At 39.0% G+C, this 17,758-nt stretch overlaps 1 protein-coding gene across 1 annotated transcript; it reads right to left on the reverse strand.

The window, feature by feature from the left end:
• Positions 1–2,249: 2,249 nt before the first annotated feature.
• MFSD9 (major facilitator superfamily domain containing 9) lies at positions 2,250–16,256 on the reverse strand. Its single transcript, XM_067294849.1, has 6 exons — positions 16,121–16,256; positions 12,702–12,789; positions 11,336–11,379; positions 9,892–10,021; positions 8,330–8,539; positions 2,250–5,341 (listed from the first exon to the last, which is right to left on the reverse strand). The coding sequence occupies exons 1-6, from the start codon at positions 16,214–16,216 to the stop codon at positions 4,542–4,544; spliced, it is 1,368 nt and encodes a 455-aa protein (XP_067150950.1). The 5' UTR covers positions 16,217–16,256; the 3' UTR covers positions 2,250–4,541.
• Positions 16,257–17,758: the final 1,502 nt, after the last annotated feature.

Genomic DNA, 17,758 nt, shown 5'->3' on the forward strand with positions numbered 1-17,758 from the left:
AGATAAACCTACAGCTGTGTTTGACAGAGCCAGCTGTGTGAACCACCATGCTGTCTTACCACTTTCAAGTCAAAGGGTTTCATTTCCCTCTCGTCTAACTTCTCAGACAGCAAGCTAAATCAGGAGCTACCAGAAAAATAAAATAAATAAAATAAAGCATGTCTGCTTAATTCTCCTCTGAGTATTTGAAGGAGTCTCAGCATTCAGGAGTTATCCAAGTTAGGGCTGAAAATTCTCCCCCCTGGATAGCGTGCATCTCCACTTGAGGATTTTCTGCATCAGAAGTAATCCTTCTGCAGGTGGGAGACAGTGCTTCTAATAGGACATCATGATGGGATATTGGGTTTGCAGCATTTCTCTCTCAAATAGTCAAACACTGATGCAGTTCCTGTATAGCACTGACATGCTTTGGAAGGATCTTTAGCCTGTAAGTTTTGACAGACTACCAGGGATTAAGATCGCAGGAGGGGAAATAATAGTTACAATGGCTGCTGTGGTGAGCCTCACTGTTTTCAGGGTCTGAAATGCGCTCAGGTTTTCATTTATGTTTCACGAATTACAATAGCACTACACTTGCCAGAGATTCTGCTTCAAGGAGCAATTTTTGGACACAGTCTAGAGAACATGGAAAAGGCATTTTAAGTACCCCATTTTATTTCTCCATTTATTTTGATGTTGTTTGGCACCTGCTATTTATTACAAACTTGACAGAATGGAAAACTTCACGGAAAGGAAAATTCCTATATAGTACACCTCAAAAGTAGTTACTTGATGGTAATACAGAATTAAAAATAACTAGAAATTTGTTTTCATTTCTCCTTCTAAGTTAACACAGGATATTTTCAAGATATCCTTTTAGAAGAAGCTCTGCAAACTTTCATTTCTACAAGAAAGAAATCTGAGGTCCACTCACAGCCTGTTGATTTTCAAAGCTAAGGCTACAATAAACTCCCTTAAAAGATTCGTGATTAGATCTTTGTGAAGGAGCCTGCAAAATTATAGCAGTGACAGCACAGTTGAGTCTGGGGTTTTACAAATCCTAAAGAACCAAGCTATAAATACTTATCCAGTGTATTCCACAGCACCCGTAACTGAATAGGGATTGGCAGTGAGCGATCATATCCACAGAGGTTCCAGTCAGCTAGAATGAGATTTTCTATACAGCTGTGACATTAGGCCTACTATGGGGGTTGGACGGTGGTATTAAAAAGTGTTTGAAGTAACCAGCAAGTCAATTATTACGCAACACACTTGTCCTGTTTTGTTTCTGCATTATCTGCTCACAGAGCGACAGTCACAGAAAATGAGAATGGTACTGACCTCTACAGTAGTGCTGTGGTAAATAAATTCAGAGAAAAGAAAACAAGAAAAGAAACCAAAATATGCAAAATTTGTACATTTAGGAAGTATCTCTTAGAATATTTGCAACATACACCAACATGGAACACAAGTTTTGTATTTGTGTAATCATTTAAAAGCAACATTTAAAGTAGTTACCCTACCAAATCAGTATGTATCATGTGCTACAAGCTATTCTACAGAAAGAAATTACTGCATTGTATATGCAGCCCTTAAACATCAGCTGACCATAAAGGTCCAAAAAGCAGTCACTCTTAAAAAAAGGAAAATTTCAAAAGGTAGAAAGCTCTCCTACAAAACAAACCCAAAAATAAGGTAAAAGCAAGCAAGGGAAAGTCTTAATTTGTGGACGCTTGCAGGTGGAAACTTTATTTTTCTTTAGTCCATATTCAGATCTGTTTTCTTACAGCCTTTAGCCACCACAATCGGATTCAAGAAACTGCTGCGTAATTCAGTAAGGCCCACTACACTCCAATCAAAAATTGCTGCAACTGCTCCTCCCCCAGCCATGTAGGGGGAGTTGCATCCGTCCTGTCCAAGGATGTCATTTACTCATCACTCTCTGAAGGTACTAGTAAGAGACAACACAGGCGGTCCACACATGGTCTCCAGACACTAGCAACAGTTGCCTTAAATGTGTCATCTAAAAAGTGCTAAGCTCTCTATTTCCATTTCTTCTTGTTCACTGTCAATCCACTTCTTGGCTGACTCCTAGGCTCCTTTGCCTCTTAAATGAAAGTAGTCAGATTCAAATGATCATTTTAAGGAACAGCATTCCTCAAAGGAAAAAAAAAAAAAAATCTGCACTTCAGGAACATATTGACTTGGTCACCGGTATTTTGTACTATAGTTCCAGCAGAGGAAGAGGTAAAAACACAGTGACAAAATAGTAGAAGTGGAATGCCATTTCATTTTATTGCTATTCCTTAAAAACAATTTTAGTGCAACTTTTTTGTAACTGTAGCTTTACAAAGAAGAAATATTTCTACAGCACTTCAGAAATCATTTTGACAAACAAGTAAAAACTTTTCTTCAGTAACATCCGTTACAACGTGTCCCTGAGCCCACAGCCTTCCACAGGTTTATCATTTCAAATATTTAATTCCATTTTTATTTAAGAATATATGGAGAACTATTTTTCAAAACAACATAATAAAACAAAAATATTTGCTGATTGTGGATAGCTCATTTTTCAATTATGCATAAACAAAAACAGTGAAGTTTAAGTCTTATACGCAGAAACAATATTGAGGCCGCTGAATAGTTTAGCGTAAACTGAATTTTAGTGTTTACAGAATTTAGCTTTAATCAGTGCATTGACTCTAGAAGGGTAAATGTTATCTGTTACCTAATATAACCGACAAGGATAGTAAAAATTACTCAATCTTTCATATATATTGAATTAATCTTTGTGGGTTTTTTTTCCTACCTTTTTCCTTTACCCCTTGTGTAGTTGCAAAACAGAAGTCCTTGTTTTAGAGAAATGTGGTTTTAGGAAAAAAATATTTATTTTAACTAAAGGAAGGGAATAGGATAGAAAATTTATGGAGAGTGCTTTGAGGCAACCACCGAGCAAAGTAAGGGCACATAAAACACTTGAAAATTCCTCAAGTTCATAAGGACAAATGAATCACAATTAGAACAGGTAATTCTTTCCTGTGTGATCTTTACCTATCACATGGAAAATGAGGCTATCTACTAAAATGACAGCAGTAATAAGACACACACTCATTATATCAATATACAAAATTAAAACAACTGGAAGTTTCATATCTATTTCATGATGCTTCCATTGGAATCACTGAGTTTCAGTACGGACCTTTAATTATATCAGGTGCTCTTGAAAGGGAAAGGAAGAAAATAAAAATAAAAACTGCAAAACAACTATGGCTCTCCTGAAATAGCAACATTATTGACACATATGTCTTCAAGGAGATAACTACATTGCTTTTACCAAAAAATAACATTCTATATAGTTGACTTTCTACCTTCATCAAGTAATGCTAGGAAAAGCGCATGGGACTGATGTTACTAGTGCAAAATATACTTTCTGTGTTTCAAATTAAATGCCAAATGGCGATGACTGCTGAGTAATATGGGTTTGCACAACAAATAGCAACCAGCCAGTGCTACAAGTCTCACTGTAGTTCTGTGAGTAATCTTTCATTAGTTAAGCCATCCAGACAAGTAATGACTAGAATACCAACAAATAAAGTTTTTCTCATCACTAAAATGTCATTTATGCCTCCAAAGATGAAAGGGAACACGTTAGTCCAAAGCCCCCTTTAAACTACTGCTATTTGCTCCAGCATACCTTTAACAGTCATTCAAAAAAATTAAGAAGGAAATTTATTTTTAAAATGAAAGCAGAAAAATTGCTCAGGAAATAGTAAAAGATATTTATGATAAACTTGTCCAGAAGTTATAATTAATACAGAAACCACTAGTGCAACTTTCAATAAAGTTTACATTCTCAGTTTCAGTCTGAAAACCCCGTATTATTTTAAAACTATTCTAGGCCTGCTAATACATGAAGTTAGCACATACCCAATTCTGTTATCTGGGAAAGAAACAGCAAGGGTCAGATGGCTGCTCTAAAGTACCTAATCATGCTGCACAGTAAGTATTATAGGCAAAGCATGCTTCACAACATTACATACGGAAAAATCCTGTTCATTATGCCACTGTCACAGCAGACCAATGGCTTATTCATAACAGCATAAGAAATAAAGGCTAACGAGTTATACTGCAAATTCTCCTTCTGATTAAGTAATAAAAATACATCTCTGATCAAATAATAAAAATCAGCTTCTTCATGTCTGAACCTATCAATGTAAACATTGCTTCAAATGTGAGCTACAAGCAGGATTTGTCTATTTCGTATCTTTTTTTTTTTTTCCTCCAAAAGGTTAAAAATCCTTAAAAAAAACCCCAGCCAACACTATATATTAATATTTGCCTCTCTCACAAGGATTCTAGTGGCACCAGTTCAGAAAGAACTGTTCAGAGTAACAACTCTGCAGAAGACATTTATATGTACTTGTCTCCATCTGAACACATAATGTGCCCTCTTAAAGTATCCTGTTACTACTGTATGGGTCTGGCAAGTGTGAGCATTACCCCAGGTTCTTTAATTCACTTTGTCTTTCCTTTAAGATACTCCACTCAATCCAAATTTGCAGCTACTGAGTTTTTAACTTAACATTTCCATTGCCACAGTATTTTGGCTTGTTCATGTTCATTATCAGAATAGCTACTAAAGCTAGTCCAACCCCAAGACTTGGAGGGCCACAAGGACTGAACTCCTGAGCAATTCCTGAAAGCAGTGGGGCAACTACACGTCCCACTGATGTCACAGACTGCCCAACACCCAGGAGCGTACCACTGGCCTGATTCCCACCAAGGCTCAATTCAAGATCAGTGATACAGGTACGGCCTACAGTAGTCGAAAAGGCTAAGAATGTGGAAGACAAAATGACTGTCCATACGTTAAGTGCTGATGAATACAGAAGAATCAGTGTGCAGGTAAGAATGCTGGAATGCAACAAAATTGTGTAAGTGTTGTGCTGGTATAGTCTTGTTATTGGCTCAAGCAGACAACCAGCCAGGGCTCCAAGAGTACTACTATAGCTTATTAGGTATCCAGTGAACTTGGGTTTCACCCCAAATCTTTCCTCCAAGGCCAGACCAAAATTACTGTAGTATAGCAGTACAGCAACAGACATTAGTAACCGTACTAGAAATATATCCCACAAATTGGAGCATGCAATGCCTTTAATCCTCTTCAGCAACATTGCAGTTTGGATCCATGAAGACTGGAGAGGACTATCACTTGCCATAGATTCAATAGCTACTGATTTGAACTGCAGGTCATGATTTGCTTTGGCTGAGAAATTGTCTGTAACTTTGTTGCTATTGGTGCCTTGTTCATGTTCACTACTGCTTGCATTTTCTTCACTCCATGGTAACATCCAGACAAGACCTATATGGATAAGGGAATTATTTAATTTCATTCAATTGTGTTAACTTTACACATTTTAACATTAGTTTGTTCGTTACAGTTTCCTGTAACAAACTTACTTAGCGTATAAATCAAAAATAAAAACAAAGGACTTTAACACTCATTTCACTAAAAAATAACAACACAAAGTCTAGCGTTATTCACAGTATCAGTTCAATTTTAAATGTGACAAAAGCAAGCAAGGAGAACACTGAGGTGACACACTCGCAACATACAAACTGATCTAAGAACCATAGCCAAAATTCTGATTTCTAGTTTTCATATTTGGGCGCACACCCACACAGACAAAAAATCCTGTGTCTGAATGTAAAGTGATATACAGGCATACCTCGTTTTATTACACTTCACTTTATTGTGCTTCATAGACGTTGCTTTTTTTTTTTTTTGACGAGTTGAAGGTTTGTGGCAACCCTGCGTCAAGCAAGTCTATTGGTGCCATTTTTCCAACAGCATGGGCTCACTTCGTGTCTCTGTGTCACACTTTGGTAATTCTCGCAATATTTCAAATTTTTTCCTCATTATTATATCTGTTATGGTGATCTGTGATCAGTGATCTTTGATGTTACTACTGTAATTGTTTTGGGGCGCCACGAACTGCGCCCATATAAGACGGTGAACTTAATAAATGTTGTGTGTGTTCTGACTGCTCCACCAAGTGGCCGTTCTCCCGTCTCTCTCCCTCTCCTCAGGCCTCCCTGTTCCCTGAGGCACAACAACATTGAAATTAGGCCAATTAATAACCCTACAGTGGCCTCTAAGCATTCAAGGGAAAGGAAGAGTCGCACATCTCTCACTTTAAATCAAAAGCTAGAAATGATTAAGCTTAGTGAGGAAGGCATGTCGAAAGCCAAGACAGGCCGAAAGCTAGGCCTCTTGCGCCAAACAGTTAGCCAAGTTGTGAGCGCAAAGGAAAAGTTCTTGAAGGAAATTCAAAATGCTACTCCAGTGAACACATGAATGATAAGGAAGCGAAACAGCCTTATTGCTGATATGGAGAAAGTTTTAGTGGCCTGGATAGAAGATCAAACCAGACATAACATTCTCTTAAGCCAAAGCCTCATCCAGAGCAAGGCCCTAACTCTCTTCAATTCCATGAAGGCTGAGAGAGGTGAGGAAGCTGCAGAGGAAAAAGTTTGAAGCTAGATATTGGTTCATGAGAGTGAAAGAAAGAAGCCATTTCCATAACATAAAAGTGCAAGGTGAAGCAGCAAGTGCTGATGCAGAAGCTGCAGCAAGTTACCTAGAAGGTCTAGCTAAGAGAATTGATGAAGGTGGCTACACTAAACAACAGATTTTCAGTGTAGACGAAACAGCCTTCTATTGGAAGAAGATGCCATCTGGGACTTTCATAGCTAGAGAGGAGAAGTCAATGCCTGGCTTCAAAGGACAGGCTGACTCTCTTGTTAGGGGCTAATGCAGCCCGTGACTAAGTGGAAGCCAATGCTCATTTACCATTCGGAAAATCCTAGGGCCCTTAAGAATTATGCTCAATCTGCTCTGCCTGTGCTCTATAAACGGAACAACAAAGCCTGGATGACAGCACATCTGTTTACAACATGGTTTACTGAATATTTTAAGCCTGCTGTTGAGACCTACTGCTCAGAAAAAAAGATTCCTCTCAAAATATTACTGCTCATTGACAATGCACCTGGTCTGCAGGTGCAAGAGCTCTGATGGAGATGTACAATGAGATTAATGTTGTTTTCATGCCTGCTAACACAACATCCATTCTGTAGCCCATGCATCAAGGAGTCATTTAGACTTTCAAGTCTTATCATTTAAGAAATACATTTCGTAAGGCTGTAGCTGCCATAGATAGTGATTCCTCTAATGGATCTGGGCAAAGTAAATTGAAAACCTTCTGGAAAGGATTCACCACTCTAGATGCCATTAAGAACATCTGTGATTCATGGGAGAAGGTCAAAATAACATTAACAGAAGTTTGGAGGAAGTTGATTCCAACCCTCATGGATGACTTTGAGGGGCTCAAGACTTCAGTAGAGGAAGTAACTGCAGATGTGGTGGAAATAGCAAGAGAACTAGAATTAGAAGTGGAGCCTGAAGATGTGACTGAATTGCTGCAATCTCATGATAAAACTTTAATGGATGAGGAGTTGTTTCTTACGGATGAGCAAAAAAAGTGGTTTCTTGAGATGGAATCTACTCCTGGTGAAGATGCTGTGAACATTGTTGAAATGACAACAAAGGATTTAGAATATTACATAAACTTAGCTGATAAAGCAGTGGCAGGGTTTGAGATGATTGACTCCAATTTTGAAAGAAGTTCTATTGTGGGTAAAATGCTATCAAACAGCATCGCATACTACAGAGCATGCTATCCTTTATGAAAGGAAGAGTCAATCAATGCGGCAAACTTCATTGCTGTCTTATTTTAAGAAATTGCCACAGCCACCCAGCCTTCAGCAACCACCACCCTGATCAGTCAGCAGCCATCAACATTGAGGCAAAACCCTCCATCAGCAAAAAGATTACGACTCGCTGAAGGCTCAGATGATGGTTAGCATTTTTTAGCAATAAAGTATTTTTTAATTAAGGTATGTACATTGCTTTTTTAGACATAATGTTATTGCATACTTAATAAACTACAGTATTGTGTAAACATAACTTTTATATGTACTGGGAAACCAAAAAATTTGTGTGACTCGCTTTATTGCGATATTCGCTTTATTGTGGTGGTTTGGAACCAAACCTGCAATATCTCCGAGGTATGCCTGTACGCAATATAAAGAAGGAGCATCTGGAAGTTAACTGTTTCAAGATTCCTGCCCTTCCACACAGGTTCAAATTCAAAGTGTAGTATCACTTTATAAAACATGTATGTCACAGATCTTAAAAGACACCACTGAATTCAAGGTATCGTAAATGGCATAAGTACCCAAAAGTGCAAAGGAAACGGACCTGAGATGAAAAATATGACATACAACTTACCAGCATTCAGAATGAAGATAGAGGCACAGATGAAAGATGTTTGATAAAAGCCACCTTCCAGCTCTGTAAAGTAGCCACCAACCACAGGTCCCAGTATGAAGCCCACACTAGAGGCTGCATTGAAGCGTCCTATTACTAGAGGACGCTCTTGCTCAGAAACCAAGTCAGAAAGTAGGGCTTTAGAAATGGAGAGAGTGTGTTTGAAAATACCTGCAACATAATATAAAAAAAGTTTAAACATGCTTTGCTCAATCCAGAAAGATTGCAAATGACAGCCGCTACCTCGGATATCAATGTTCAAGCCTGTATGATTAATATTTTAGAATATTCCATAAACCACAAATCATTCAATACTGGAGTCATGCAAGAGTATGTGATGCAGAAGATGGGCGGAATAAAATGCATATTGGGCCATGACTGTTCCCTGGCTATTCAAAGACGTGGACCTTGGATTCAAAATTGACCAGGCATCTTTGTCAAAGGAGTGCTCCTGCAGCTCTGCTAAAGGAAGAAGTAACTATTCTGAGTGCTGGATCTTGTTAGGGATAAAGTAACCTCAAAAAAATGGGATCCTGTGAGTGGGTAGTGGTGAAACAGGAATGACTTGTCTAATTACAAACACATCCCTGTGCCAACTTTGCTGCATATGGACATATTCAGGATTGCAACACAACAAATTCATATGAGAGACTGGTGGGTGGCAGAAATGTAAGCGTACTGCAGGATACTAATTATACAATCATTTACGTTCCTTCCTGACAAAGGCAATGCTGTCACAGTCTGTTGCCGTTAACATTAAAAACATTACTCCTACTAACCAATCAATTATCAACCAAATCATTCATTAGCAAATTTTCTTTAAATTAAGAAACAAGAAACAAAACCCCAAAGGAAAGAACAGTTCCTAAATCAAGACCATTGACCATTCAACAGAAGAGTTCATAGTATAGTAATTCTTATTATATCAGAATACATATAATAGGTGTTCAACTATTGTAAAATTATAATTAGAAATTATAAAATTATTACAAAATTCAGATATGAACATTGACACAAACTTAGCTTCAGTGATAAAAACATATATGCTTTTGCACAACATAAATATTCTATTGCAGTAGTGACCTAAAGTTTCAACCAAATTTTTTATTACCACTTTTAAGTATGTTTTCAGCATGAGAAAAGCAATAAGGCAGATGTCGTTCCATTTTGTATTGAAAATATAGGTCAAAATTTTCAGCAGTGATCAGGTATATTGCATACTTCTTATGACTAATTGTACCTTACAACAGCCTCTTTCAAGGAACTGCTGTATTCGCAATCTTACAAAATTCAACTATTTAAGGTGGCATAAAAGTTGTGACAATTTGAGTATCCATTTCAAATTATTTTCAGAAAAAAAATCATGATAATGTTTGATTTGTAGACACTTTTCCTTTACTGGGGCTCAGTTGGTACCACTGGATGATCTGTTTACCCATCCACATGCCACAATTTCTCCAACAGTAATTCTCATGCTGAGGTTACAGGTAATTTAAGCCCCAAAATACCAAGTGCTTACTCACCTACAGGGACTCTAGAAATGGCAAACAGGAATACAGTGGTGGATGTTCCAAGAAGGAAGTAACCCAGTGCACTAAGAAGAATGCAAGCAAGCAGGGAGTACCGTCTTCCTACTATATCACTCCAGCAGCCCTTGACAAAGCAGGAAATTAGAGCTTTTTATAATATTTAACTATTTACTGTGAACAATCTGTACATCTAAATTAGACTGAGAAAAAATATCATCAAAGCGCTGTCAATGAAAACTTAATGAGCTTATCAGGTACCTTTCCTAAGGGCTCAAAGTCTGGAAACGAAGAGCGGAGTTCTGTCCTACAGACAGTACACCTGCTGAAACTATGATTCTATTTAATGTCATGCACAGACAAAACTTTATTTAATTTCTCCCTTTTAAAAATATAATCCTGTGACAAACACCATGAAATATTAATAGGAGTGGCCCAATGAAAATGTTATCACAACCATACACAAATATTGTTTATTTGCAACAATGGTCACTGTGTACAAGGCACTTGTTGAGCATCCTAAAGGAACAGTCTTAGCTAGAAGAAGCTTGTCACCTGAGAACAGACAAGTAGGAAGTAGTTATAAGAAGGACCAACAGTAAATTTGCATGCAACGTATTTATAAATTAGCTGGATTTACTGTAGGAAATACAGAAGAAGTAAGTTTCTTAGGAAAGCAGGCAATGGTCTTGTAGTTCAAAGAAAATGTCACAAAGTTTATAAAAGCAAATTATCTCAGGTGATCTGCATAACAAACCCTCAAAGACTCTTTTGGGGAAATGCTCAAAATCTGTTTTCTTGAGAGCTAGGATGTACCAGGGTTAAATTAAAGGTGCTCCTGGCTAAAATATAGACATCTAAGATATTGATCAGTAAAGCATGAGTTCAGGAAGTTTGGCCTTGATGTTTGGTCTTTGCACTCTTGCTTAGATTAGGAGGTAAAAAAGCTAATAGAAAACAAAACTAAACAAATATTGAAAACATATGGCCTTAATTCATGCAACATGGCAACTTACAAGAGAATGCTCATTAAGCAGGGAAAGCAAACTCCAGATAACAGGCTTATGAAGAACTAACTTGTGAGACTACTTTCTGGACAGGCTACTGTGTTGAAGAAAACTGCTTTAATAGCAATAATGTTAAAGAGAACCCTGTGTGACTGAAATGTGCTCAGTAATGCGTGACTGATTCCAAACCTGGATTCTAGTTTTTGTTTAAAGACTGTTCTTATTTAGTAATGATCTGAAGGCTCTGACTGTTCCCCATAATTGGAAAGAAGTTCCACACAGACTAAAAATTGGGTCCTCCAATCAAAAAGGCTTGTATAAACACTAAAAACACTTTCAAATTTTCAAGATAACAGTATTAAACTCATTGTTTTTTCCATAAAAATCCATAGAAGTATCAACATACTTATAAATGCAGTTTTAAAACAACTCACCACAAATGTGCTTGAAAAGAGCTGCATTACACCATAGAGAGAGCCTAAAACAAACATGTAAAATACCTATGGTAAGAATTAAGCATGAATTGTTTATGAAAACTGCACACAATTTTAAATGAGAAAACATGAGAGAAGTTTGGGGAATAATTTAGTAAAAGAATAGGAAGAATAAGCAGGACAAAAATGGGGTGGAATTCTGCACAAAATTGTGAAAATAGTTTCAGACGTGAGAAAGAAGAGAAACAACTGCAGACTAAACTTGTAGAAGTATGTAATGTAAAAGGATGTTGCTTTGCAAGGCATATTAAATGAAACAGATCTTGGCATCTACAATTGCTCTGTCACAATCAGAAGATAAATTCATTACTGGGAGGCACTAATTACTTTCCTATTACAAGGCATCTCACAGAAGCCCTGAAGAAACCACAGGCCCTACTCTTTCATTTTGGAGGCTAAGAGTTTAGCAGCAGTTAGTGACAGAAGAGAAAAAGAAAAGAGAAGCACACAGAAACATCTGCCAGCCTCTTTCATTCACAAGAAAACACTTCAAAACCCAGGTTCTTTTAAAGTTTAAATCAAAGCAGAGTGTTGAACTGAAAACATATTTTTGATGAATTGCTTCTTAAAATAACACTCTGTCAACTCAGAGCAGAACCAGAATTATTTCATGAAAAGTGCTAGATTTCATCCAAAATAAAAAAGCAGAGTAATAAAAAACTGAACAACAGAACCTAAGTCAACTACACACAGCTATAAAAATAACACACTTCTTTCAGTATGAACCATAAACTATACTGTGAGATATAAATGGCCACTTTAGAATCACAGGGCTTCATCTTACCACTTTATATTGTAAGTCAAAATCCCAAACCTTCAGAATTTACTTGTAAACACCCCTTAAAGATGCTAAAGGTTTTGCCAAAAGGCAGCTGCAAGGAATTTAATCAAACTGGGAGTAATAAGGAGCATTAGAAATGGCTGCAGAAAGTACTGTTTGCAAAGTCAGTAAATAACAATAAAACTAAAGGCAATACTTCTGGCTTCCAAAGTTGCTAAGCTGTAAATTCTTGGATACTAGGAAAGCATCTCCAAAAGTATCATTACAAGTTTTTTTTGTTTTGTTTTGTTTTTTATTTTATTTTCCCAGGCATCTGCTTTTGGCTACCGTCAGGATGCAAGGTAAGACAGATTTTTGGGTCTAAAACAGCATGGTTGTTCCTATGTTTTTACTTGGAATTTGTCATTACTTTTTATTATGCTACTACCAAAGTAGAATATTGTTACAATATCCAGTTTCCAGTAACACAGATTCTAGTTCACATTATCTTATTCTTTGGTAATCAAAATAAGTATTGCAACTCACTTATTATTCCAGCAACTGTAGGACTTGCCCCTAGAGATTTGATGTGAAGGTTCAGTAAAGGAACAACCATGCTGACACCAAATAAATCCTGAAAAGGAGACAGAAAAAGCTTCAACAACTGATCAAAACTGACACAGACAGTGGCACCCTGACTTAAGAATGATCTAATATTTAAATTATTTCCATATCAATACAGGATTAAAAAAAGTTTTGCATGGTCATAAATGTGATATGTTGTAACCTCTACAATATATCTCATATGTACAAACCACATAAGCTGGAAAAAAAAAAATCAGAAGAATCAATTGTCTTACGCAGAAGTGAAAGCTATAAAAACATCAGTCCTCTTTTCCCCTCCAAATATATTTATCCTGAAGATATATATTTAAAGATTAAGAACATATTTTAAAGTTTGCCTGTTTAAAAAAAAAATGTACTCGGCAGTAGTATTTTTGATTTGACAAAGTAAGTGGTCTGTTATTTCAATCACCTAAAACTATTTTTTACTTGTGCAAAGAAAGAATGTTTGGAAAAATCTACAGTATATATTTCTTTCACTTTCAAAGTGCAGCTTACGAGCTGAACTCTCGTCCACAATGGGAAAGAAGCTTCAAGATGTATCTAAACCTACCGAAAGACCAGCTTTGTCCATAACTTAAGAGATGCAGTGAAAAGACAGAAATGTGGGGGCAAAAAAAATTATAGCAAAGTGAAAAACTCTTTTGCAAAAATACAGAAGGCAGCCAATGGAGACTGCCCATCCCAAATAGTACAAGGATCTCCTAATCAGTCCTTTTAACTATTTAATCTTTTATTGAGCTAGCCACGTTGACCCAGTAGTTTTTTTTTAACTATACAATACTGCTGGCATATGAGTCCTACATCATAGCAGAATTTTACAGAAGAGGGCTGTTGAAGCAAGATCACCCTTTATCAGTGATTGCTGGAGCTGAACTAGACTAGCAGTTCATTGTATGCCCAAAGCTAGAGTAACTGCAATGATGTACATCACTAAGTAAATTCTTACAGTCTGTCATTAAGTATCTTATGATGGCTGAAACCGAGACTTGCAAGGTTAGAACCATTACTAAATATATTAGCATGAGTGAGTAACCTACATAACCTATAAACATCTTTAGTAACACAATCTCTGGGTTCAATAAACTATTATTTAAATTTGCATATAGAATAATGATTAAGAGAATAATTCAGGTTGGAAGGGACCTCAGGAGGTTTCTAGTCCAACTTCCTGCTCAAAGGAGGGTCAGCTCTGAGGTCAAACCTGATTGCTCAGGGCTTTATCCAGTTGGATCTTGAACATTCTCCAAGAAGGGAGATTGAATAACCTCTCCGGCAACCTGTCCCACTGCTTGACCATCCTCATGGTGAAAAGTGCTTTCCTTATGTTCAGTCAGAACCTCTCATTTCAATTTAAGACCTTTGTCTCTCTTCCTCTTGCCATGGACCACCGTGAGGAGCCTGGCTCCATCTTCCTGTTAAACTCCTTACACCTACTGGAAGGCTGCTGTTAGGTCACCACTCAGCTTCTCCTCTCAGGGTGAGTGCTCCACTCCCTTGACCATCCTGGTGGCCCTCCACTGAGTTCACTCCAGTGTATCAATGTCCTTCTTGTACTGGGGGGCCCCAAACTGGAGATGGTATATTAGGATCAGTCTCATGAGTGCCAAGGAAAGGAGGACAAGCACTTCCCTGTTCATACAGCCCAGGATGATGTTGGCTGTCTTTGGTGCCAGGGCCCACTGCTGGCTTACATTCAGCATGCTGCCCACCAGGATTCCCAGGGCCTTTCAGCAGAGCTGCTCTCTAGCCAGGCAGTCCCCAGTCTATACATCTGCAGAGGCTTCCTCCTTCTCAGGCACAGGACTTTGCATTTGTCCTTGCTGAATTTCATAAGGCTCCTGACAGCCCATTCCTCCAGTCTGTCTGGGTGCCCCCAGATGGCAGCCCTGCCCTTCAGCACATCAACTGTGCCCCCCCACACACTTTGTCACCTGCAAACTTGAAGACAGTGTAGTCTGCCACCTCCTCCACATCTTGATAAAGACATTAAAGAGGACAGGTCCCAGCAGTATACACCCCAGCAGTATTCTGCTTGTCACAGACACGCAACCTGTCAACCACTATTCTCTGATGGGTAGTAATTTCTGATTTCACTTATGATTTCTTAACTCAAATGATAACTATGCTGCATTTGCTTCATTGCAGGAAGCTTGCATAACAGGCAACAACTCTTGTGTTTCGCTTTCACGCAGGTGAAAGATTATGATCTTTCACCATACTGTGCACTCTTAAAACCAACACTCGCTCCCCAGTGGATTTCAGTGTGTAATCTATGCTCTATGTCAGAAAGACATTACACAACTTTAGATCTACCGTTGCAAAAAGACCTAAGACGCAAATTGTGTTCTAATGCACCTTTTCCTGGGGTATTAGCTTAAGGACTGAAACCAACTAGATTGTTCCTACTACCCAACCTAAAGGTAAATAGCAGAGTAAACCTACACTTCACAGCGCAAATTTGTATTCATTTTCTAAATTATCCCAAGTTTAATTTTAAATTAACAAAAATTCCCTTTTTCTGAGGCTCATAAAGCCATGAGAGAATGCAGACCTATTTTTATTTAAAGTCTATATACTATATTCTTCCATTAAGACTTTTTTTTAGGAGGAGTGCAAATGTTATCTGAGCATATGCTAAGCACCTGAATTTCAAGGAAACAAAGAACAGCTCTCTGAAAAACATAGGACAAAACTTATTTAAGGGCACTATGCTACCCTATCTTATTAACAGGATAAAAGTCACACTTTTGCAACAGGCTGCAAGACTGATTGTTTGCTTTGAAAAAGAAATATATATATGTGTGTATATATAAAACCAGTATAAAACACTATTAAAACACACCCAAACACCAAAAATATTTAAAATGATGTATCTTAAAACACAGTAGTTCATTTGGAGTGCAATGGGGAAACCCGCTACACCCTCAGACCGGACTCCAGGGCCGGTCGTTTGGGACAGTTAGCAGGAAAGAAAAAAGAGGGACAAAACGGAGTGTTTTTCCGCCCCATCTCAGGCTCTGGGGCGTTTTCCGGCTCCTGACCCTGAGGGGACCTGTGCGGCTTCCGACCGCCCCGCCACAGCCGCGCGCCAGCGCGCAGGGACAGGCGCAGGCTGCTGGGCCGTTACGCCGACACCTCAGGCGCGGCCCCCTCCAACGGCCGCCACGCGCGCGCGCGCACGCCGAGGCCCGGCCGGCCTGTCCCCGCCCCCGCCCAGCAGCGGCAGGCCCGGCCCGGGACACGGGGCAAGCACCGGGGAAAGCCAGTTTGTGGGCGGGGGGAGGGCGGAAGGGGGTTCCCTTCACAGGTACAGCCGCCCGTCCCCGCCTGGCGCTCACCAGGAAGCCCACGGCGTAAAGGCACCGCACGAAGCGGCTGGACGCCGCCGCCGCCGCCGGCAGGCTCCGCGCGGCTCCGCGGCCCTCATCCTCCATGCGGCGCCGGCGAGGGGCAGCGCGGCCCCGCTTCCGCAGCCGCGGGCGGGGCGGGGCGGTGGCCGGGCCGAGCATGCGCGGTGCTGGCGGCGCGGCGGGGACATGGCGGCGGGCCGAGGGCTTGGGCAGACTGTGGCGCAGGGGGAGGCCGAGTCTCCTTCTGCAGCCCAGAGAGAGCTGCACTGGGGGAAATCTCACAAGTCCTGGTGTTTTATTTATATTAAGGAATGTATTTTTTTGTGTTCCCTATCTTTAAGGCGAGGAGGAAAAAATCTCTTCAGGTTTTAGATGGGAGACAAAAAATGCTCAGGGGAGCAGTGTGACAGATCCCACACACAGTCCCTCTGCTCACTGTAGAAGAAAAAAGACTTCTAAAACTATAAAACTCTGAGTCTGCCTCCTTCATGGAGAGGCTGTCATGTCCTGCTGTCCTTCGTGTCTGTAAGAGCCCTGGCTGGCTGACTCATAGGGCATATGGCTAAGTGCATTTGCGTGATCAAGTGTTTGTGATGGTAAAGTGCGTTTCTGTTTGTGCTGTGTGTAAACTGGCTGGTGTTTGTGACATTGATCCAAGAAAGAAGCGCATTCCAGTTTCATCTAAGCCTTTGCATTTTTTTGTTGCATTTTAATTAATGTCTGGGCTACCTAGAATTCTGGATCACTATTATTTTATAAGGTATTTGCATCCAAAGAAATAAAACAACATTTATAAATTTCTGAGATGCATAGATAAAAGTACTTACTACAGACAAAACAGTGTTATATTGTAACCAGAGAAGGTCTTTTAATATAGCTGCTTGGCCAGGCATCAACTAAAAGACATTTTAAAATGTTTTAAAGGCATTAAAAAAAAGGCAAGGAGAGAAGTGATGTACAGAACACGACATGCTTTTTTATTTGTTTTTTAAGTACCAGTAAGAAGAAACTTTTTAAAAACAAAATTGATTTTTTAAATTTTAAAACTGGCTAACGCTCAGGTCAAAATGTGCCAGGATATCTTAAAAGAATTGTGCTTTGAGCTGCAGCTATACTCAACGAATTCCTTTGAGCCATTGATAGCTTCCAGAATTCACTGTCTCAGAACAAGCTACTGACACTTTGCTCACTAAATCTTCTCTAGTGACATGAAGTATATGCTAGTAGCAGAAGGGCTTTTCTGGTCCTCCGTTCTTTGACTGGTAAATTTATACTTGGATACAAGTTAGCACCAGTTAATAAAGTTTGAGAAGGTAAGTTATTGATTGGTTAATAGAATATCTTCAGTTCTATCTTCATGTTTTCAGAAGAAATAATATCACAGGGTCAAGAGTCTTCAGCAGAATTAGGTCACAAAACAGGAGAAGGGGATGTGTTTTTCCTCTTGGTCAAGAAGAATTAAGCTCTTAAAAAGAAGGCAGCACTGGAAAACAAGACCAATCGCTAGATACATAACTTGTTTATAAGATAGCAAGGCAAAGGATAATCTGCATATGCATAGGGAAAAAAGATGTTATTGTAGTCTCCAAAATAACTCAGTTATTTAATATCTTGATGGATGTGATG

The sequence above is a fragment of the Apteryx mantelli genome, chromosome 1, assembly GCF_036417845.1.
Source record: "Apteryx mantelli isolate bAptMan1 chromosome 1, bAptMan1.hap1, whole genome shotgun sequence".
In the NCBI taxonomy this organism is placed as follows: Eukaryota; Metazoa; Chordata; class Aves; order Apterygiformes; family Apterygidae; genus Apteryx; species Apteryx mantelli.